Here is a 16836-nt window from a genome sequence, read left to right as displayed (position 1 = left end):
TCGGGGACAGCCTGCGGGGCACAGCCTGCGGGGCCAGCCTCGGGGGCCAGCCTCGGGGGCCAGCCTCGGGGGCCAGCCTCGGGGGACAGCCTGCGGGGGACAGCCTGCGGGGGGCAGCCTGCGGGGCCAGCCTGCGGGGTCAGCCTCGGGGGACAGCCTGCGTGCCCCGGCCACCCCCGGCACCGCCCCGGGTGCCCTGCGCCCCGAGGAGACCCCGGCTGTGTCCTCCCTGAGCTGCCCCTCGCTGTAGCTGCCCCGGCCATCAGCCTGCCACCCCGCTGGGACGGGGCAGGGCCAGCAGGGCACACAGCTGGCTGCTCCGCTCCTTTCAGGGGCCACCTTTAATGGTATTTGGTGGGTTTGCAGCCCCCGCGGTCGCAGAGGGGCTGGCCCAGCCTGGGGGAGCTGCTGCTGCAGGCGCTGAGCCCTGGGCTCAGAGTCCCCCCCAGCGTCCCCTGCAGTGGCTCCGTGTCCCCCTTTGCCACTGCCCGCTGCCACCAGGATTGTCCCCTCACCTTGTGAGCCCTGGCTGGCAGCCCAGCCCCCTTCCCTCTGCTGAGCCCTCGGAACCAGAGTTTCCCCCTGTGAGAGGCTCATCCCACCCAGGCTGGACCCACAGAAGCAATGCTGCTGACCCAGGCTCATTAACCCACCTGTGAATTAATTAAATGCCCCGATGGAGAGCAGCGGTGGGGCTGGGTGGGGGTGCAGACCCTCACCCCTGCTCATTCCCACCCACTGCAGCTGCAGTGGCTGCACGAAAAACCTTGTTTTGTGTTCTCCACCAGGGGCTGGTTTTGGTCCAGGGGCTTTTCTGTCATAGAACAGGTCCCAGAATCCCAGAATCCCAGAGTGGTTTGGGTGGGAAGGGACCTTAAAGCCCATCTCATGCCACCCTCTGCCATGGGCAGGGTCACCTCCACCAGCCCAGGTGGCTCAGGCTCGAGCAGTGTAACTTTAAAATGTCCCCTAACTTCTGGAGGGGCAGCCAGGTGTGATTGATCGATTGATTGATTGATCACCTGCAGGTTCTTCTTCTCCAGCCAGACCAGCCTGGCTCCTGCAGCCCTTCCTTGTCACTCCCCACCGCTCCCACCTCCTGCCTTTGCTGTCCCTGCACTAGGGCCAGGTGACCTCTATGTGCCTTGCCCCATCTCCACACGGCTCCCCCAGGCCTGGTGTCCCCGCCTTTGGGGGCGGCTTATGGCCACAGGCTCTGCAAAGCCCCAAAAAGCACTTCTGGGGGGGATGTGGATAAGTTCTGCCTGGTGGGCACAGGGGCTAAGTCCCACAGAGCCAGGGCCACCAGCACGGGCTGCTGGAGAAGTTGTGTGTGAACAACTGACTGGTGACTGGGTCACCCTTTTTTTTGGATTTGGTTTTTAATTAAAAGGACTTTTTAGCTCTTCTCTCCTCTCCTGGAAATCTCTGCTACACCACGAAGGGTGAAAGAGGCACAGGAAAGTCCCGTGGTCTCTTGGTCTGTGCCAGCAGTGCTCGTGCAGTGGCAAAAGGCACAGTAGGACAAGAAATTTGGGTAAAATGATACACAATTAAATCATCCATGGGCACTTGGCCCTGCCTGCAGCACACGTGATTCGATGGGTTTGTTTTACAAGTGCTTTGGCCTCATCTGCACCGGGTTTGTGGGAATTAAAGTGTTTCCCTTGGGCTCTGGCCAGAAGGGCCTGGATGGTGCCAAGAAATAAAAATCTTTCCTCTGGGAAAGCTCTCGCTGCTGCAACTGCCAGGTGGAAAATGGGGAGAAACTTTCCCCAGCTTCCTGGGCATGATCCCCGAATCTCCCAGGCCAGATCTGGGAGAGGAGCAAGGTGGTGAAAGGGGGCACGGGCAGGGAACTGAGCCCCTCACCACTGCAGGACACCACACACGCCAGGGTGAATGACTAGAAAATAATTTATTGAAGAAACAGAAAGCTGCAGAAATTACAACACAGTCATGACCAGTAGAGGATGAACAAATAGAGATTAATTTTTTTCTCTCTTTTAAAACCTGTTGACAGGCTGGAGTTAAGTTTCCTGATAACTTCCCCTGCATGAGTCATTGCAAAGAACAAGGAACAAACTCCAGAGCACACAGCACAGTTTGGATAAAGTGCCTGACACATAAGACTCTTTTTTATTTTATTTTTTTTTCTTTTTTAACGTTTGTAAATAGCTTAAACAAATATAGTTGCAAGACACAGAGGAGTAACAATTGCATTTCGCTGTAGAATAAAACTTATCCCATGAGAGTAACAATGAAGCAGCAGCAGCAAAAAAGTTAAATTAATTTAATTAGAAGGAAAAAGTCATTTAAAAACTCAGAGATGTGGCCCTCGGACTGCACGGGACGAGGACGAGCGTCACCTATTGCTATACAGAAAAATGAGCAATGTTTTCTGGAGGAGGCTGGGCTGGCAGAGCCGAGGCTGTGGATTCTGTCTGACTCCTTTGTTTCCTTTAGAAATCAAAGGGGAAAAAGGAAAAACAAAAAAACCCAAACCAAACCAAACCCAATTTTTGTTCTTTGCATTTTTAATTTCCTCTCTTTAAAAACCCCAAAGAAAGACATGAGAGGAAGTGGGTTCCTCGTGGCAGCTCCTGCAGGTCTGGCCCCGTGGCCAGGTGTCCTCTGAGACAAGGGAAAGGAGCCAGCTCCACGCTGGGGGCTGTGGCGGTGCCAGGGACAGGCAGACAGGGCAGTGACCACCCAACGGTGCCCAACATGGGTTGGGGAGAGAGGTAACGAGGAGCTGATCGTCTTCCCCACCCAGACTCGGCATGGTCAGGAAAAAGGGTGAACGGTGATTTTTTTGGCAAAGCTCTTTCTCTCACTCTGTGCCAATGTCCTACCGGCACGGCTGTTGTTGGAGCTTGGCTCTGGTTGTGCCAGAGTGGGGTAAAGATGCTTAAAATCAACCCCAAGAGCCTCCTGCTTTCCCAGTGGGATGGGGACAGCGCTGCCCCACTGCCGGCGGTGGGGTTTCAAAGCATAAAAGCCATCATTGGAAAACTTCCACCCGAGGAACAACTGGGGTGGCTGGGGGCACCACAGGTAATGGGATGACCCAAATCCCTGAAAACTTCCACAATTCAAGTAGGAGACAGCGGCCAGGGTGAACCAGTAGGTGTCAGTGGGAGATCCCAGGTCTCCTCCTCTTCCTCACTGCCCTCTGTCACCCTTGGAGGTGTTCCCAGGGCCCCATTTTCGCTCCTGCTCCCCATAGCACAAAAATGCCCTTTGGGTGCAACCCTGGTCAAGAGAATTGTCTTTAGGACAGAGCTCAGATTGTCATTACCTGCGGGGGAAAAAAAAATCTTTGGTATCGTGGCAAGTTGCTCCTCAAGGCATTTTGGTTGGGGTGGGCAGCAGGCATGGCCAGACCCAGTGTGGGCAGGACTCAGCTGAGCCAGAGAGTCCTGCTGGGCCAAAGGACAGGGAAGAGGGCTCAGATCTTGGCTTCTCCAGGGTCTCCCCTGGATGGAATCCAGCTGGTCTCTGTAAGGTCCGAGGACTTGTGACTGGGGGCTGTATCCAAGCCTGGTCAACCTTCTTGCAGTCGGAATCGTGGTCTTGGCCTTCAAGCTTCTCATGGTGGAAAAGGTCTCGGAGGAGGAAATGGGACATGGGGGAGATGCTGAGCTCCCCAGAGGACAGAAGGGTTGGTCAGCAGATGAGTGGTGCTGCTGGAACCAACATTATCTCCTCCTAAGAGCCAGGTCCTTGGGCAGCAGGTCTTCCTTCCACCACCTGGTGCTGAGCATCTCGGGGCTGGCGGCAGAGGCTGCAGGGACACGGCACCAGACAAAAGCTGCAGACTGAAAAACACCTTCCTTGGCTTTTGGGGGCCACTCTGGTGGGGCCTGAGGAAGCTGAGATCTCTTTCCTCATGGTGAGCTGAGCTTTGGGTCCACCTCGAGTGGAGAAGAGGTTGGAAAGGGCTGAGGAAGCAGCAGTTTCAGGGAAATGCTCTGGGAATGGCACCACTGCCTCCTCCAGGTCCCCACTGCCCTCCTGGCCTCCCTTCTCACTGCTCCTTCCCCCTGTCTTTAAGCAGGGAGAAGAGGAGGAGCAGAGGGAGGAAGAAGCCACTCAGGGAGGTGGATTCTGGACACTGCAGTAAGCTCCAAAGCCCTTCCAAAATGCCCTGAGCCCAGCTGGTGGGTTGGGATCCTGGGTTGGGATCCTCCAGGGCCTCTTCCACCGCCTGCACTCTTCTTCTTCAGCCGGGACAGGCATCTCTGCACAGAGTGAGAGCCAGGCTGGCGGCACAGGAGAGTCTGTCAGGGACAGAGCACTGGGTGTGCCTCTGACCCAAACCACGTTCTTGGGGACAAAGACCCCAGAAATGGGTCACTCCATCCCTGGGTCCAGCTGGGCCTTGATGCAGCACCATCTTCAGCAGCTCTATCTGTGCAGGGCAAGCGCAGAGGCAGGGCTGTGAGGTGGTCCCAAGGATGGGAGCATCACCTGGAGAGGACTCAGCCCTGAGAGGGGTTTTGGGGTGCCCAGGGCTGTTTCCCTTGTCTCAGAGCACACGAGGAGCCCCATGGCTTTGCCAGCTCAGGTTCTGGTGGTGGCTGATTGTCTCTCCTCCTCTTGGCTGCGCTTGGGATTTGACCCACAGAGCTGGATAAAGCAAAAAAACAAAACCCACCAAAAACCCCCCACAAACAAACAGAAACCACAAAGCAGAGCGAGGAGCCAGAGCTCAGGGGGAGGCAGGAGGGACGGGTGGGCACGGCAGGGTCCCGTGTCCCAGATTCCCTTACCCTGTTTGCTGGGAACGGGGCCAGGCTTTGCCCCCCACCCTCCCCGGGGGTCCCCCGAGCAGCTCCCACCTCCCCCTGTGGCTGCCACGCGATTTTCAGGGTGAGGAAAGGAAGAAAAGAGGTGAAGGAAGAAACCAAGGGGATAAAGGATGACTTTCCCGTGGTTGTGAGTTGGAACAGAACCATGATCCATGCAGAGAAATCTTCATCAACCAAAAACTCGTGGACAAAAAAAGCACAGTTTGTCCCCTCCCGCTCCCACCCCACCACCCCTCCCCGAATAATTATTACATTACTTCAAGAAAGAGTATATTTTTTTCATGCATAAATCAAATTCTCATCTTGTCTTTTTTTTTTTTGCCTTTTTTTTTGTCTTCCTTAAATTACATTTGAACACAGAACACGTATAATAAATACTCTTGTACGACATGACTCAGAGAAAAGTAACACATCTGAACGCAAAGGTATCGTCATCATCATTAGTTTTTCTTTTTTTTTTCTTTTTTTTTTAAAAGGACTTGTTTAAATATGAAATCTGTAAACACCAAGGGTCCTTTTTTTTTTTAATCTTTCTCTCTCTCTTTCTCTCTCTCTCTTTCTCTCTCTTTTTTTTTTTAATCGTGAAACTATCCAGCTTTCATTTCCTTAACATTCAATATGTCTCCCATTGAACGCATCAAAGAAATAAGAACATGCCGTCTTCTGCAAAATTATAATTTAACAGTATAAAGCTTCAAGTCACAAATTCCAAAAACTAGCTAAGTAATTTTTTTTTTTTTAATCACATAAACTATACATTAAATATTTTGAGGTATTTCAGAGAACATTGTCAAAGGCTTGTAAGGTCTGTGCTGGGTGGCAATGAAGGCTTTCTCCTGCATAGAGAACGTCTTTGGTATCACAAGCCAGGTGGGGACTGGGGACAAGAGGGGTGGCGTGGCCAGGAGGGCGGGCAAGCCCTGGCCAAGGCAATAGTGTGGAGGGGGACGGGGGGCACAGGGAGGTGACAGGGTCTGACCGGCCCTCTCAGGCTGCCCAGCAGGATGGGGAACCCGCACGGGGTTGCTCTCACCAGGGGTGTTAGAATCCTGGAATCCTGGAATCTCCTGGGCTGGAAGGGACCCCCAAGGATCACCAAGCCCAGCTCCCGGCCCTGCACAGGACAGCCCCAAGAATCACACCAGGGTTGGCCCTGGGCAAGTTTGGTCCAACTCAAAGGAGTCGCCTTGGCCGGAGCCTGAACCAGGCAGGTACAATTCAACCCAAGTTTTCCCTAAACTGGAGATTGCTGGGGAAGAGCATCTCTGGCAGGTCCTCCTGCTGAAGCCAAGGGACAGAATGGAGCAGACGGGGCTGCAGAGACCTTCCCCAGTGAGCCAAAAACGCCCCTTTGGGGACCTGGAAACAGCTCCTACTGAAAGGATTCGCAGCTCCAGCCCATTCCCTAAAGGAAGAGTTTGGAGGACGAGTTTGGTGAAGCTTTCCATGGCTCCTGCCTTCATCTGTCCAAACAGAAATGCCACGAGCTGTGCTACCAAAAGCGGGAACTGAAGCCCGAATCTGAGCTGCGTGAAGCAAAAACACCCCGTGAGGAAACTCACTTGGTCACCCCGTGAGGAAACTCACTTGGTCACCTTGTGAGGAAAATCACTTGGTCACCTTGTGAGGAAAATCACTTGGTCACCTCTTGAGGAAACTCACTTGGTCACCCCGTGGGCTTCTGCAGGGTTGCAGCACCGAGAGGCTGGAGAAGGACACGGAGCAAAGCCTTTCCCTGGGAGCAGCGTCCCTGGACACCAGGTCTGTGCTCCTGGGGCAAGAGGGGCTGGAGGGAGGGACCCTGGGGACCAGGCTGGGGGACACAGGGACATCAGAGAGGGGGGACATGCCGGGGAACCAGCACCTTTCCCTCAGCGAGGGGGATGTTTCCTCTTCAATTAGGACAAGTGTTGGGTTTCTTTCCTTCATCCCAACACCCAAAGACTACAAGAGCTGTGGGAATCTGTCCCTGTGGAGAGCTGAGGTAACAGTGAGTCTTTAGGATCAAAGCAGAGGAGCAAAGAAATGGCCACACACCTTTGGTACAAGAAAAAGGCACTCATCTACCACGCTGCCATCCCGGAGTCGCTCGCTCGCCTCCTCCCTCGCTCTCTGGGGACTCGACAGGGCTGGGGCTGGGGCTGGGGGTGGCCAGGGGCTCTGGGCCGGGCTGGCCACGGGGAGCAGGGAAAGTGGCGTTTCCAGCACAGACCAGACAAGGCAACAAAATCTTTGGTATCAGACGTGATTTTCAAATCACAGAAATTGAAAACTCAAGTGAGGTAGCCTTTAGTCTCGGGTTCTCACTAGAAATGTCTTTGCATCCTTGAGGGCCTGTGGCATTTACTCTTTTTTTTTCTTTTTCTTTTTTTTTTTTTTTTTTTTTTTTCTTTTTTTCCTTTTTTTTTTTTTTTTTCCTGTTGTGTTTTTCACTTCCCAAACCAAGGCCCCCTTCCTGGCTTTTCAGCCCTTGAATACTACTCGATGGGGTTCAGGAATCCACCACCATCGTCACCACGTCACGACAAGACGAAGAAGCAACATCAGGGGAAAAAATCAGTGGCGGGGAGCGGGGTCCTGGGGGGATGAGATTCCCATTAGGTTTTGGGTTCTGGTTGGCAAAATATGCTGCGGCACCCGCCCCTTCCTGCTCTTCCCTCTCTCCGATCCCTCTCTCCCGCCCTCTGTCCAGCAATGCATTGGTTCAGTTTGGTGTGACCGTGTCCAGTCTGACACCCCCCAGCCCCTCCACCGCCCACCTACCCCAGGAGCTCTTTGGTTCAAGACGTCCTCTGACCCTGCCTGCTCAGGGCTTCGTGTGCAGGGCTTTTTTTCTTTCTCTCTTCATTCTTTCGTCCTTTCTTTCCTCTTTTTTTCGGGGTGGATTTTGGTTTTGGTTTGTTTTTTTTTTTTGGTTTTGTGGGGGTTTTTTTTGGTGAACACATACCCTTTTCTTCTCGTCTCGTTTCTTTTCTTTTCTTTTTTCCTTCTTTTCAACAAGGTGCCTTCCTGTGACACAACTGATCACTCTCAAAGTAAAGTGAATCGAAGAAACCATAGCGCTAGAACACAGATGGTACTTTTTACCCGCATAAATTCAAGAGTATCCCTTTTTTTTCGTTGATGGTTGGTTTTGGAGGATATTTTCCCCAAGTGGTGGGGGAAGAAGGGGACCTTGCCTCCCCCTTCATCCCCAAGCCTCTCCCAGCCCTTCCCCGTCCCCAGCGGCACCTCCTGCTCCTCGGAGCCCTCGGGGGGCTGGGAGAGGGCTGATTGTAAGGGTTTGGCCTCGTGATTGCTTTTTTATATGGCACAAGTCACCATTGAGAGCTCGGAGGAAACGATCCCTTTGAAGTTAAGTACCATTGCTCCAGAAATCCGCGTTTAAGGCAGGTTGTTAATTGGCACAAAAAAAAAAAAAAAAATCTGGTGTCTTTTTGGTAAGTTGCCGGTCTTTGCTGAGCTTGTTTGGTTGTGGTTTCGGTTGTTATTCCTTTTTTTCAGAGGGTTGCTTTTTTTCCCTTTCAATCTTGTCGGGGAGTTTTCCCCCTTCTCACACCCAGGGCTGGATTTCGCCACCAGATCCCTCGGATTTTTCTTTTCCCACCATGCACCGATGTTGGTTCCCAGGAGGGAATTTTTTTTTGGTTGTTGTCGTTGGGTTTTTGGTTTTGTAATTTCTTTGGTAACAGAGATGAAGAGGGGGGAAGGGAGGGGACAAGAGTGTGTGTCGAGGGGCGGATGGGGCGAGATGCAAAGCCAACAAATCTGCTTTGTCTGTGTCCGTTCCTCAGCTGAAAAGTGAACCAGAAATCCAGAGGTGAAAGGTGGAGCCAGTCACCAGGAAAGATCAGATCCTTCTCTCCAAGTCTCTCCTCCCATCTCCTTTCGAACAATTGTTATTTTTAAATACCCGATTTCTGTAGCTAAAATGTGCTTCTCTGACCTGCTGGGGCGCTGGGTGGCGCGGAGCAGCTGGGGTCCCCTCGGGACAGGGGTGCTCGGGTCCGTGGAGGCAGGAGGGGACTCCTTCACCGTGGAGCTTCTCCGGGAGGGATCTGGGGCCGGGGCGCTCTCATGGGTCGAGGGCTGTGAGTGTGTGAGGGGCCTGGGGTGTGGGTGCTCCTGGGAGGGTCCTGGGGGGATCAGAGGAAGGTGCCCATAGAGGATATGAGGGGTGCAGGAATGTCCTCAGCCAGGTTTCCAAAACCCTCAAGGGACAGAAGTGCCATGTGGCGATGGCACAGAGGGTCTGGCTGCCTTGGGGAACCCACTGCACCTCAGCAGGGGAAAACCTCCAGCAACCACAGCCCTGGCAGCAGCCCGGGAGGCCTCCAGGCACACCAGGAGCACTTTCCCTGCTCAGCCTGCTTTGAACCATGGCAGGTCTGGCCCTGGTCCAGTGGGGTTGTGCCAGAACCCAGCCCATGACAGCACTCCTTGTGTCACCCCCACCTTTACCCCTCCCCTGTGGGAGCTGTAAGGATGGCTGTGACAGAGATCAAGGTTGGGCGAGAGGTCAGGATGGGCCCCTCTCCCCAAAAACCTTCGTGGGCAGGTGAAGACAAGGCTCTGTGATCCCCAGGGACCAGGGATGCTTCCTTCCAAACAGAGCCTCGCTCCCTCCCTCCATCCCACACCACCCCTTGCTCCACAAGGGTTTCCTCTGAGCCCTCCTGGAGACGGAGCTGCCCTGGTCACAAACCCTGTCCCTGCTCCACGAGCTGGCAGGATGTGGCAGCACAAGGTGGCAGCAGGAGGTGGCCCGAGGCCCATCCATGGGTGACACCCGGCTGAGGGTTTGGGAGGCTGATGGACCCACCCCAAAAGCACCCACCCCGGTCAGGCCATGCGTGTGAGTCTGGGGTTGGCTTTGTCATGAGGGGGACATCCAGGAAGGGGCAGGGAGGGCTGGGGGACATCATGCTTTGGAGAAAGTGCTTGTAGACGACGAGGGGACCCCGGGGTTGGCGCCCGGCTCCTCCTGCCAGCGGTTCATGCACCGCCGGCGGGCGTTCATGAAGAAGTTGCTGACGGTGTTGAGCTCCAGGCCCAGCTGCTGGGAGATGGTCATCTGCATCTCCTTGGACGGGCGCTTGTTCTCCTTGAAGATGGCGATCAGGGTGCGGCGCTGCAGGTCCGTGAAGACCAGGCGCTGCTTCTTGGGCTGCAGGCTCCGGTCCTTCTGCTGCTCCTGCTCCTTGCGTTTGCAAGCTGCAGGCGTTCAAAAGAGAGAACAGGGCTGTTAACTGGGGCTCCCCACCCTGCCCCGCGTGCAGGCTGCCCGGCTGCCTCCCGAAATCCAGGCCCTTCCCTCCAGGAAACTCGCTGGCTCGTGTCCCACCGCTCCCTCCTCTTCCTCCCTGTGCGCCTGAGGGCCTGCTGAGATGGGACAGTGGCCTCTTGTGACACCGGTGTGACAAAAGCCATGGGGAAGGCCAGGAGAAGTGTCAGCATCTGCAGCTGACCCTGGGACTAGAGACTGAGGAAAGCCCTGGACTGCTGTGCTCACAGAGACTGGCTACCGGGATCCATCCCCAAATCCATCGGCCTCCCTCAGCACGGTCTCACTCGCCTCCTCATCACCTCTGTGGGTCTCCCTGGAGGACTCAGGCACCCGGTGTCTCTTGGCCACCCCATCCAGCTGCCAGCTCGGAAGTGCAGGGAAGAGCCGGGGACAGGGGCATTATGGAAAGGTCACTCTGCAGCCTCCACATCCCACAGCACCAGCTTGGAAGGACCGATCATGGATGCACCTGCTCTGGGAAGGGGTTTTCCTGCCTGAGTCACTGGAGGCTCCAGGAAATTCTGTCTCCCCTGTGTGCCTTTGCTACCGGATCCTCGGGCACATTTGTCAGCATCGAATTAAAAGCCTTCCCTACAGGTTTGGCCCAAGCCAAAGGTCAACACAGAGGGGATGTCATGTGGGGAAGGACAGCGAGAGCCAGGAAAGCCCCCCTGACCCCACCCCACTGCATGAGGGCAGAGGGGGGAGCGAGTTAAATAAAGAAATAAATGAATTTTAACTGTGGGGATATCAAGCACACTGTTGGTGGAAGAGGTGGGGCAAGGGGACCTTTGCTATGGTGTTTTCCTAGAAAACTATGGAATGGTGCAGGCAGCTGATCCAGTCCCTGCTCAAAGCAGGGCCAGCCCTGAAGCTGTTGAGGTTTGATGTGGGTGCTCACGGACTTGAATGCTCGGGACTCAACCAGACACGGAACTGCAGGAACCTGTGATGCCACAGGCAAGGCAGGGCATGGATCTGACCCTACATGGCTGGGAACAAAGCATTTCCTCCTAGGAAGCTCCGAAAAGAGTGAGAAAACCGTGGGCCAGGGGAAGTCCTGCTCTTGCCCAGGGCAGCAGCAGTTTTCAGCCTTTGGGATTTCTCGGTTCAGATCTTCTGGAGGATTTTGCAGGGAGGGCGCAGGTCCCTTGAGACATTTGCTGTCTGGGTGGCAGATTTCAACTGGCTTCTCTCAGGCACCTGCAGGAGCCTCTTTGGCCTGGAGGGGTCAAAGCAAGTTCCAAGCTCCAAGCACAGAGCCTGGAGGGACTGGAGGCCAAGGCAGAAACGCTGCAGGGATGGGGCAGCACAGGACAGGTATTCCCCGTGGGCTGAACACCTTCCTGCTCTCCCAACACACCTCCACAGCCCAAGGGGCGGCCGTGTGTAGCCTAGGAGGAGTGGGAGGGTGTTTGGAGTCATGTCTTCCTCACTAGAACACAAGCAAGCTCCTCCTCCTGTAGTTCCTCAGCTGGCCGCCCCTACAAGCCCTCTCCACATCACCTCGAACTGAGAGAGGATGATGTCCACCCCTTCCACCCAGAGCTGGGCAAATCTGGAGCTCAGTGAAGCAGACAGTTTATCCAGCAGATTTAGCTCTGTGTCCCAGCTGCTGGGCTCGCTCCTGGCCCTGTCCCCACGGGGTGCTGGAAGCCACCAGTTCTGCTCCCACTGGGGTAGGGGATGGGAGGCACCGAGCTGGACACAACCAACCACTCTCTGTCCGAATCAGCCACCCCTGGTCCAGCCAGTGGAGAACCTTCCCCTCCCCTTCTCCCCCCCGGGCAGGTTTGGCTGCAAAGGAACAAAGGGACACTCTGAGTGATGCCAGGGGACCCTGTCCCAGGGGTACCTTACTCAAACAGCCAGCAGAGAATGTGGAAACCTACCCTATGACCATCAGATGCTTGCAAAAAGAACAAACAAAAAAAGCCTTTATAGAAAATTTGACTTTTTTTTCCCCAGACATGAATTTAAAAAAAAAAGACCCTCCCCAAACTTCCCCCCCAAGCCAAACAACAAACAGAAAAATTCCCCCCCCACTTGTGCCCCTCGCCCACCCTCCCCGCGCCCTCCCGGCACCCATGGCACGCTCAGCTCCTCCTGTGTCCATGGTGGGCTCCTCACACTCCATCCACAGGGCTTTTGCCCTGCAGGATGGTGCTTGGAATGTCCCCCACATCCCCACGGGACCTGTGGATGTGACCCAGCTGTCACCCTGGCAATCCACCCTGTCCTCTGGCTCTCCTGCCTGCTGGCACCCACTCCCACCACAGTGCTGGGCCGCCAGTCTGAGATTCAGCCTTTCAGCTTTCCAGCCTCACATTCCAACCCCCATCCCATTTTTAGGAGTGATTGTTACAACCCAGGCTCCCATAACAACCCCGAGCTCCGAGGCAAACACAAACCATCAGGGCCTTGCTGGTGAAACTGGGCTCCTGCAGCAAACCCGGTGCCATTGCTCAGGCACAGGTGACATCCCCCTCCCCACCCCTGAGCCCCCTGGTATTTTGGGTTATTTTTGGCCTGCGCTGCCGCCGGCAGCCGCATCCCACATTTCCTGTGCTCGTTTGTTTATTTATTAATTTCCCTTTCTGCTGACGCAGCCCAACACCCCTCTCCCCCAGCTCAATCTAATTACAGCTCCGCACAGCAGCGATCGATGGGGACGCTGCTCAGATCTATTTACGGCAGCCATCAACCCCTCAACGGAGGATCTTTTTCCCATTCCCCATCCCCTGGGCGCTGCTTTCCCAGGCAGGCTGGCGGTGGCCGTCCCCATGTCCCCGCAGGCAGCCAGGGACGAGGGGCAGCCAGGGGCACGGCTCTGACTCCCACCCAGATCAGCCATGGGTGAGGTGTTTTCTTTGTGCTTCAAAATCCCTTTTTCGCCCAAGTCCTAAGATCCAAACAACCCAACCTTGGCTTAATGTTGTTTTTCCATCATGTCCTTCCTGGCTGTCTGGGCTCAGCTGTGGTCAGTGGGGATGGGGACATTTCCAGCCCTGCCTCTGCAGGATTTATTCCTGGGCTTGTCCTGCTCCTCCTGGGGCACAGAGGACCCTGGCAGTACCAGGACCAACCGTGGCAGAGATGGATTGAGGTCTCCCATGGCCGGGGGATGCTCTGTTGGCCAATAATGGGTTGGGCTCACCCACAATGGGGGTTTTCTCCTCCCTCCACCTCTCCCCAGCTCATTTCATGCCCTCCAAACCCAACCAAGGAGCCCAGAAGTCACAAGGAGGGGAGGCCAGACGCAGTGGAATGGGGTGACAGCACGGATCCTTCCACACGCCAGGCACGCAATCCAAACAATCCCATCCCTAAGGCAGCTCTGACCTGGCTGTGGGAAAACCACAGGGAGCAAAGACAAAGAGGAACCTCGGGCAGGGAAAGCAGGAGGAAAGAGCTCCAGAAGCAGAGGCATCCCACCCTCCTCCCCGGAGGACTCTGCCGAGGGTTTCTGCCTCCCGGGAGCCTCATGTCAGAGGGAGCGCGTTTTCCTTGACTTAACCTTGACAGCTCCGAGCGAAACATCTCCCAAATCATTTCAGAGGGGACATAATAGAGACAATCAAATGGCTGCTGCTCAGGAGCTGTGATTATGCCTCGCAGCGTGAACCCCGCTAAGCATTTAACTAATACCTGATGGCTTTGCAGGCTTCCGCAGCCTGCCAGTCCCTGCTTGCTCTATTACACCCACAAACCTCTGTTTTTCGGCCCCAGCGTGCTCTCCCTCTCCATTCACTTGCAATACAACCTGTAATTTTCTGCCCACTTTGCTTAAGTGCTGGTGATTTGTTGAAATCACAAAAGACAGCCAGGGGCTTTCAGAGCCGGTGCGCTGGCTGTAAGCAAGGTTAGGGGAGAAAAAAAACCTCACAAAAACCACCAGTTTCTCTCTTTTTCTCCTTGTCAAATCATCTCCCAGGGGTGGAAGGGGACCGAGGAGCGTTTATGGGCTCAGAGGGAGGTGGAGGAAGGGATGGAGAGGGGGAACCTGGATGTGGTTGGCCAGGTTGGAACAGGTTTCCCTGGGGCAAAGGTGGGATGAGCTGATGCCACTGGTGGGCACCGGGTGGGAGATGGGCCCTGAGCAAATCTGGCTTCTCTCCACGCCTTCAAGACGGGTCCAGCCCCTGGACTGCCTCAGTTTCCTCCTCTCCTTGAAGGGGCAGAGGGATCTGAAAGGAGGGTGTAGCCAGGTGGGGGTCGGTCTCTTCTCCCAAATAACAAATGATAGGAGGAAATGACCTCAAGTTGCACCAGAGAAGGTTTAGATTGGATATTAGGGAAAATTTCTTCACGGGAAAGGTTGCCCAGCCCTGGCACAGGGTGCCCAGGGAAATGGTGGAGTCACCATCCCTGGAAGTGTTCAAAAAAGGTGCGGATGTGGCACCTGGGGACCTGTTTCAGTGGGGAACATGGGAGTGGTGCTGTGTTGATGGTTGGACTTGATCTAAGAGGTCTTTTCCAGCCTTAACAATTCCATGGTTCTGTGATGTCACTCCCCTTCCCAGAGAAGGGGGCTGGGTGTTACTGGTTCAGCCCCCACCCCACTGTTCTGGAAGGTTCTGGGAGCTCCAGCTCCCAGCAAACAGGGGTGAGCCCAGTGCCTCACACAGGGTCGGAGTGAACCTCAGGGCATGTGCTCCCCCAAAGCTGGAGCAGAGCCTGGAGCAGACATCAGGGAGCTTTATCTCCAAACCAGAACCACTTTGGTGCACAGTGCCGGGGTGCTGGGGCAGCTCTGAGAGCTTGGTTTGACTTCTCTTTGCACTGTAGGAAAAGAGCCCAACGAGATTTGTCACAAAGAGGGGTCTCCAGCAGAAATTCAGATTTTCTCCAGCTGGGAGGACACGATGCTGACAGGACAGGCAGAGCAGTACAGAACAAAGGAAAAGCGCTCAAAAAAACAAACTTCAACTTTCTTTTTGCCTTTCTTTTTTTTTTTTTTTTTTCTGAAACCCCATTTGGTTCCGAACACAGACGAACACACAGATGTGGTGTCAACCACAGAATGACCTGAGCAGAGCCTGCCCTGCAGTGCCCATTCCCGGGATCCCCCTGTTTTCAGCAGCACATGATAAAAAAAAGCACCTTCTGGGCTCCAAAACTTGTGGGAAATTTTGGGTGCCATGGTCCCAACAGCATCTGAGCCACTCCGCAGTGAAAAAAAGAGCTCAGAGGCCATTCAGAGTCCGAGAGAGGCGGTCAGGAGCTGCGATGCCTCTGCAGAGCCTCCCAGCCCTGCTGGGCAGGAACGGCACGGCCCAGCCCGAGCTGCCAGCCCCACACGTGTCCCCGTGCCACGTGTCCCCGCCTCGGTGGGGCCAGGCTTCCCCTGGCAGCCCGGGGAGGACGAGGAGAGCCCCTGGTCATTGGTATGCAGCCAGCGCTGCAGGGGGAGCCGCTTCCCCGAGCCCAGCAAATTAAATCTTCCTCTGAACGCTGCAAACGAGGAGATGAGATGAGACGAGATGAGACGAGATGAGATGAGACAAAGCGCTGCCGCCTGCACTTCCCTTCGCTTCCCTGCCCTTCCCACGCCGAGGGTTTCGGTGGCTCATCGCAGGGAGCAGCTCTGATCCACCCGGACGGGGCTGCGAGGCTCTGCCAGCCGCCCACACCGACCACCCCACACACTGCCCACAGCCCCGGGGCTCCCAGGGGTTGGCACCTGGAGGGACAGGAGGGGAAAGGAAAGCACAAGCCTTCCGTCCTCCTTCCCGAGATGGGGGTCGTGTGTCTTCCCGATTTGGGATCATCAGAGCCGCCCCAACACGCAGAAGAGCCCCCAGGACACCTCATTTCCTCTCCTGCGCTTCTCAAGCTTGGCCTGTTCTTCCACGGGCGGCATTTTCAGCTTTCGCAGCACTGAAGCAGACGGGTTTGTCTGGTCTGAGGGCGGCTGAAGGGATACAAAGGAGCTGTGGCTGCTGCAGCTGCGCTTGGCTCCATCCCTCCACATTTGCCCTGCTTTTATTCTTGTCCTTTCCAGGTGAGCTGTTCTGGCACCAAACCCCTCTCAGGGACACCGAAATGGTTTCACATGACTTAAAGAGGTGAGTTTGTTGTTAAAAGCATGTCCTTTCTGCAGGGGTTTCATTTTCCACTTGCTTTTCCAGCCACCTTTGTAAAGGCAGACCCGGTGCCCCGCCGGGCCCTCCCCATCACCCAGGGGAGCCGGGATCAGCTCATGGCTTTGCTGGGAAGTCGCTTTCCCCCCATTTGTCCTATTTCCTCCCTTTCCAGGCCTTTCGTTGGACCAGGATCTGCTGCTTCCATTGTTCCAGTGGAGCCCACGGCCATCGGGAGCTGCTGCCGGGGACCGGCCCAGCTGCTTGTGTGAGGCAGTGCCGGACACGGGAGCCCTGGGAGTGCTCGAGGCTGCTCCGTTCTCCTCACTCCTCTCTCCGAGTCAGCACCACTTAACGTGACGGGAGCAAATTGGTGCTAATGAAGTGCCGGAGTCAGGCAGCAGCCGGCAGGGCCCGGAGGGATGGCAGTGCGGAGGGGATGAGGTGGGGGTGCGGCTGGAAAACCTCCATCCCCTGAAATAAGTTTTCCTTGGAATCAGTGGGACTTACTTGGGCTCAGCGTTGGTGCAAGAGCCCCAGCTACGGAATGGGGGGGCGGGGGGGGGAAAGGGGAGTTTGGGGTTTGATTTGTGTCACAGCTGCAGGGGGGGGCTGGTGTTGAGTCAGACATTAGGGAAAGGTTCTTCCCCCC

General features: G+C 55.4%; 1 protein-coding gene across 1 annotated transcript in view; it reads right to left on the bottom strand.

The window, feature by feature from the left end:
* Positions 1 to 1899: 1899 nt before the first annotated feature.
* Positions 1900 to 16836, bottom strand: part of ONECUT3 (one cut homeobox 3) — a 28765-nt gene continuing 13828 nt past the window's right edge. Inside the window, exon 2 of the mRNA XM_042023358.1 lies at positions 1900 to 10028. Coding sequence (XP_041879292.1) covers positions 9736 to 10028 — 293 coding nt within the window. The 3' untranslated portion in view covers positions 1900 to 9735. The remainder of the gene's footprint in view (positions 10029 to 16836) is intronic.

Source organism: Corvus kubaryi, unplaced genomic scaffold (genome assembly GCF_017639235.1).
Source record: "Corvus kubaryi isolate FWS band 111438036 unplaced genomic scaffold, C.kubaryi_AGA036_p1.0 37241, whole genome shotgun sequence".
Lineage (NCBI taxonomy): Eukaryota > Metazoa > Chordata > Aves > Passeriformes > Corvidae > Corvus > Corvus kubaryi.
The sequence above is the reverse complement of the archived record's forward strand: the minus strand, read 5'-3'. Positions and strand labels throughout refer to the sequence as shown.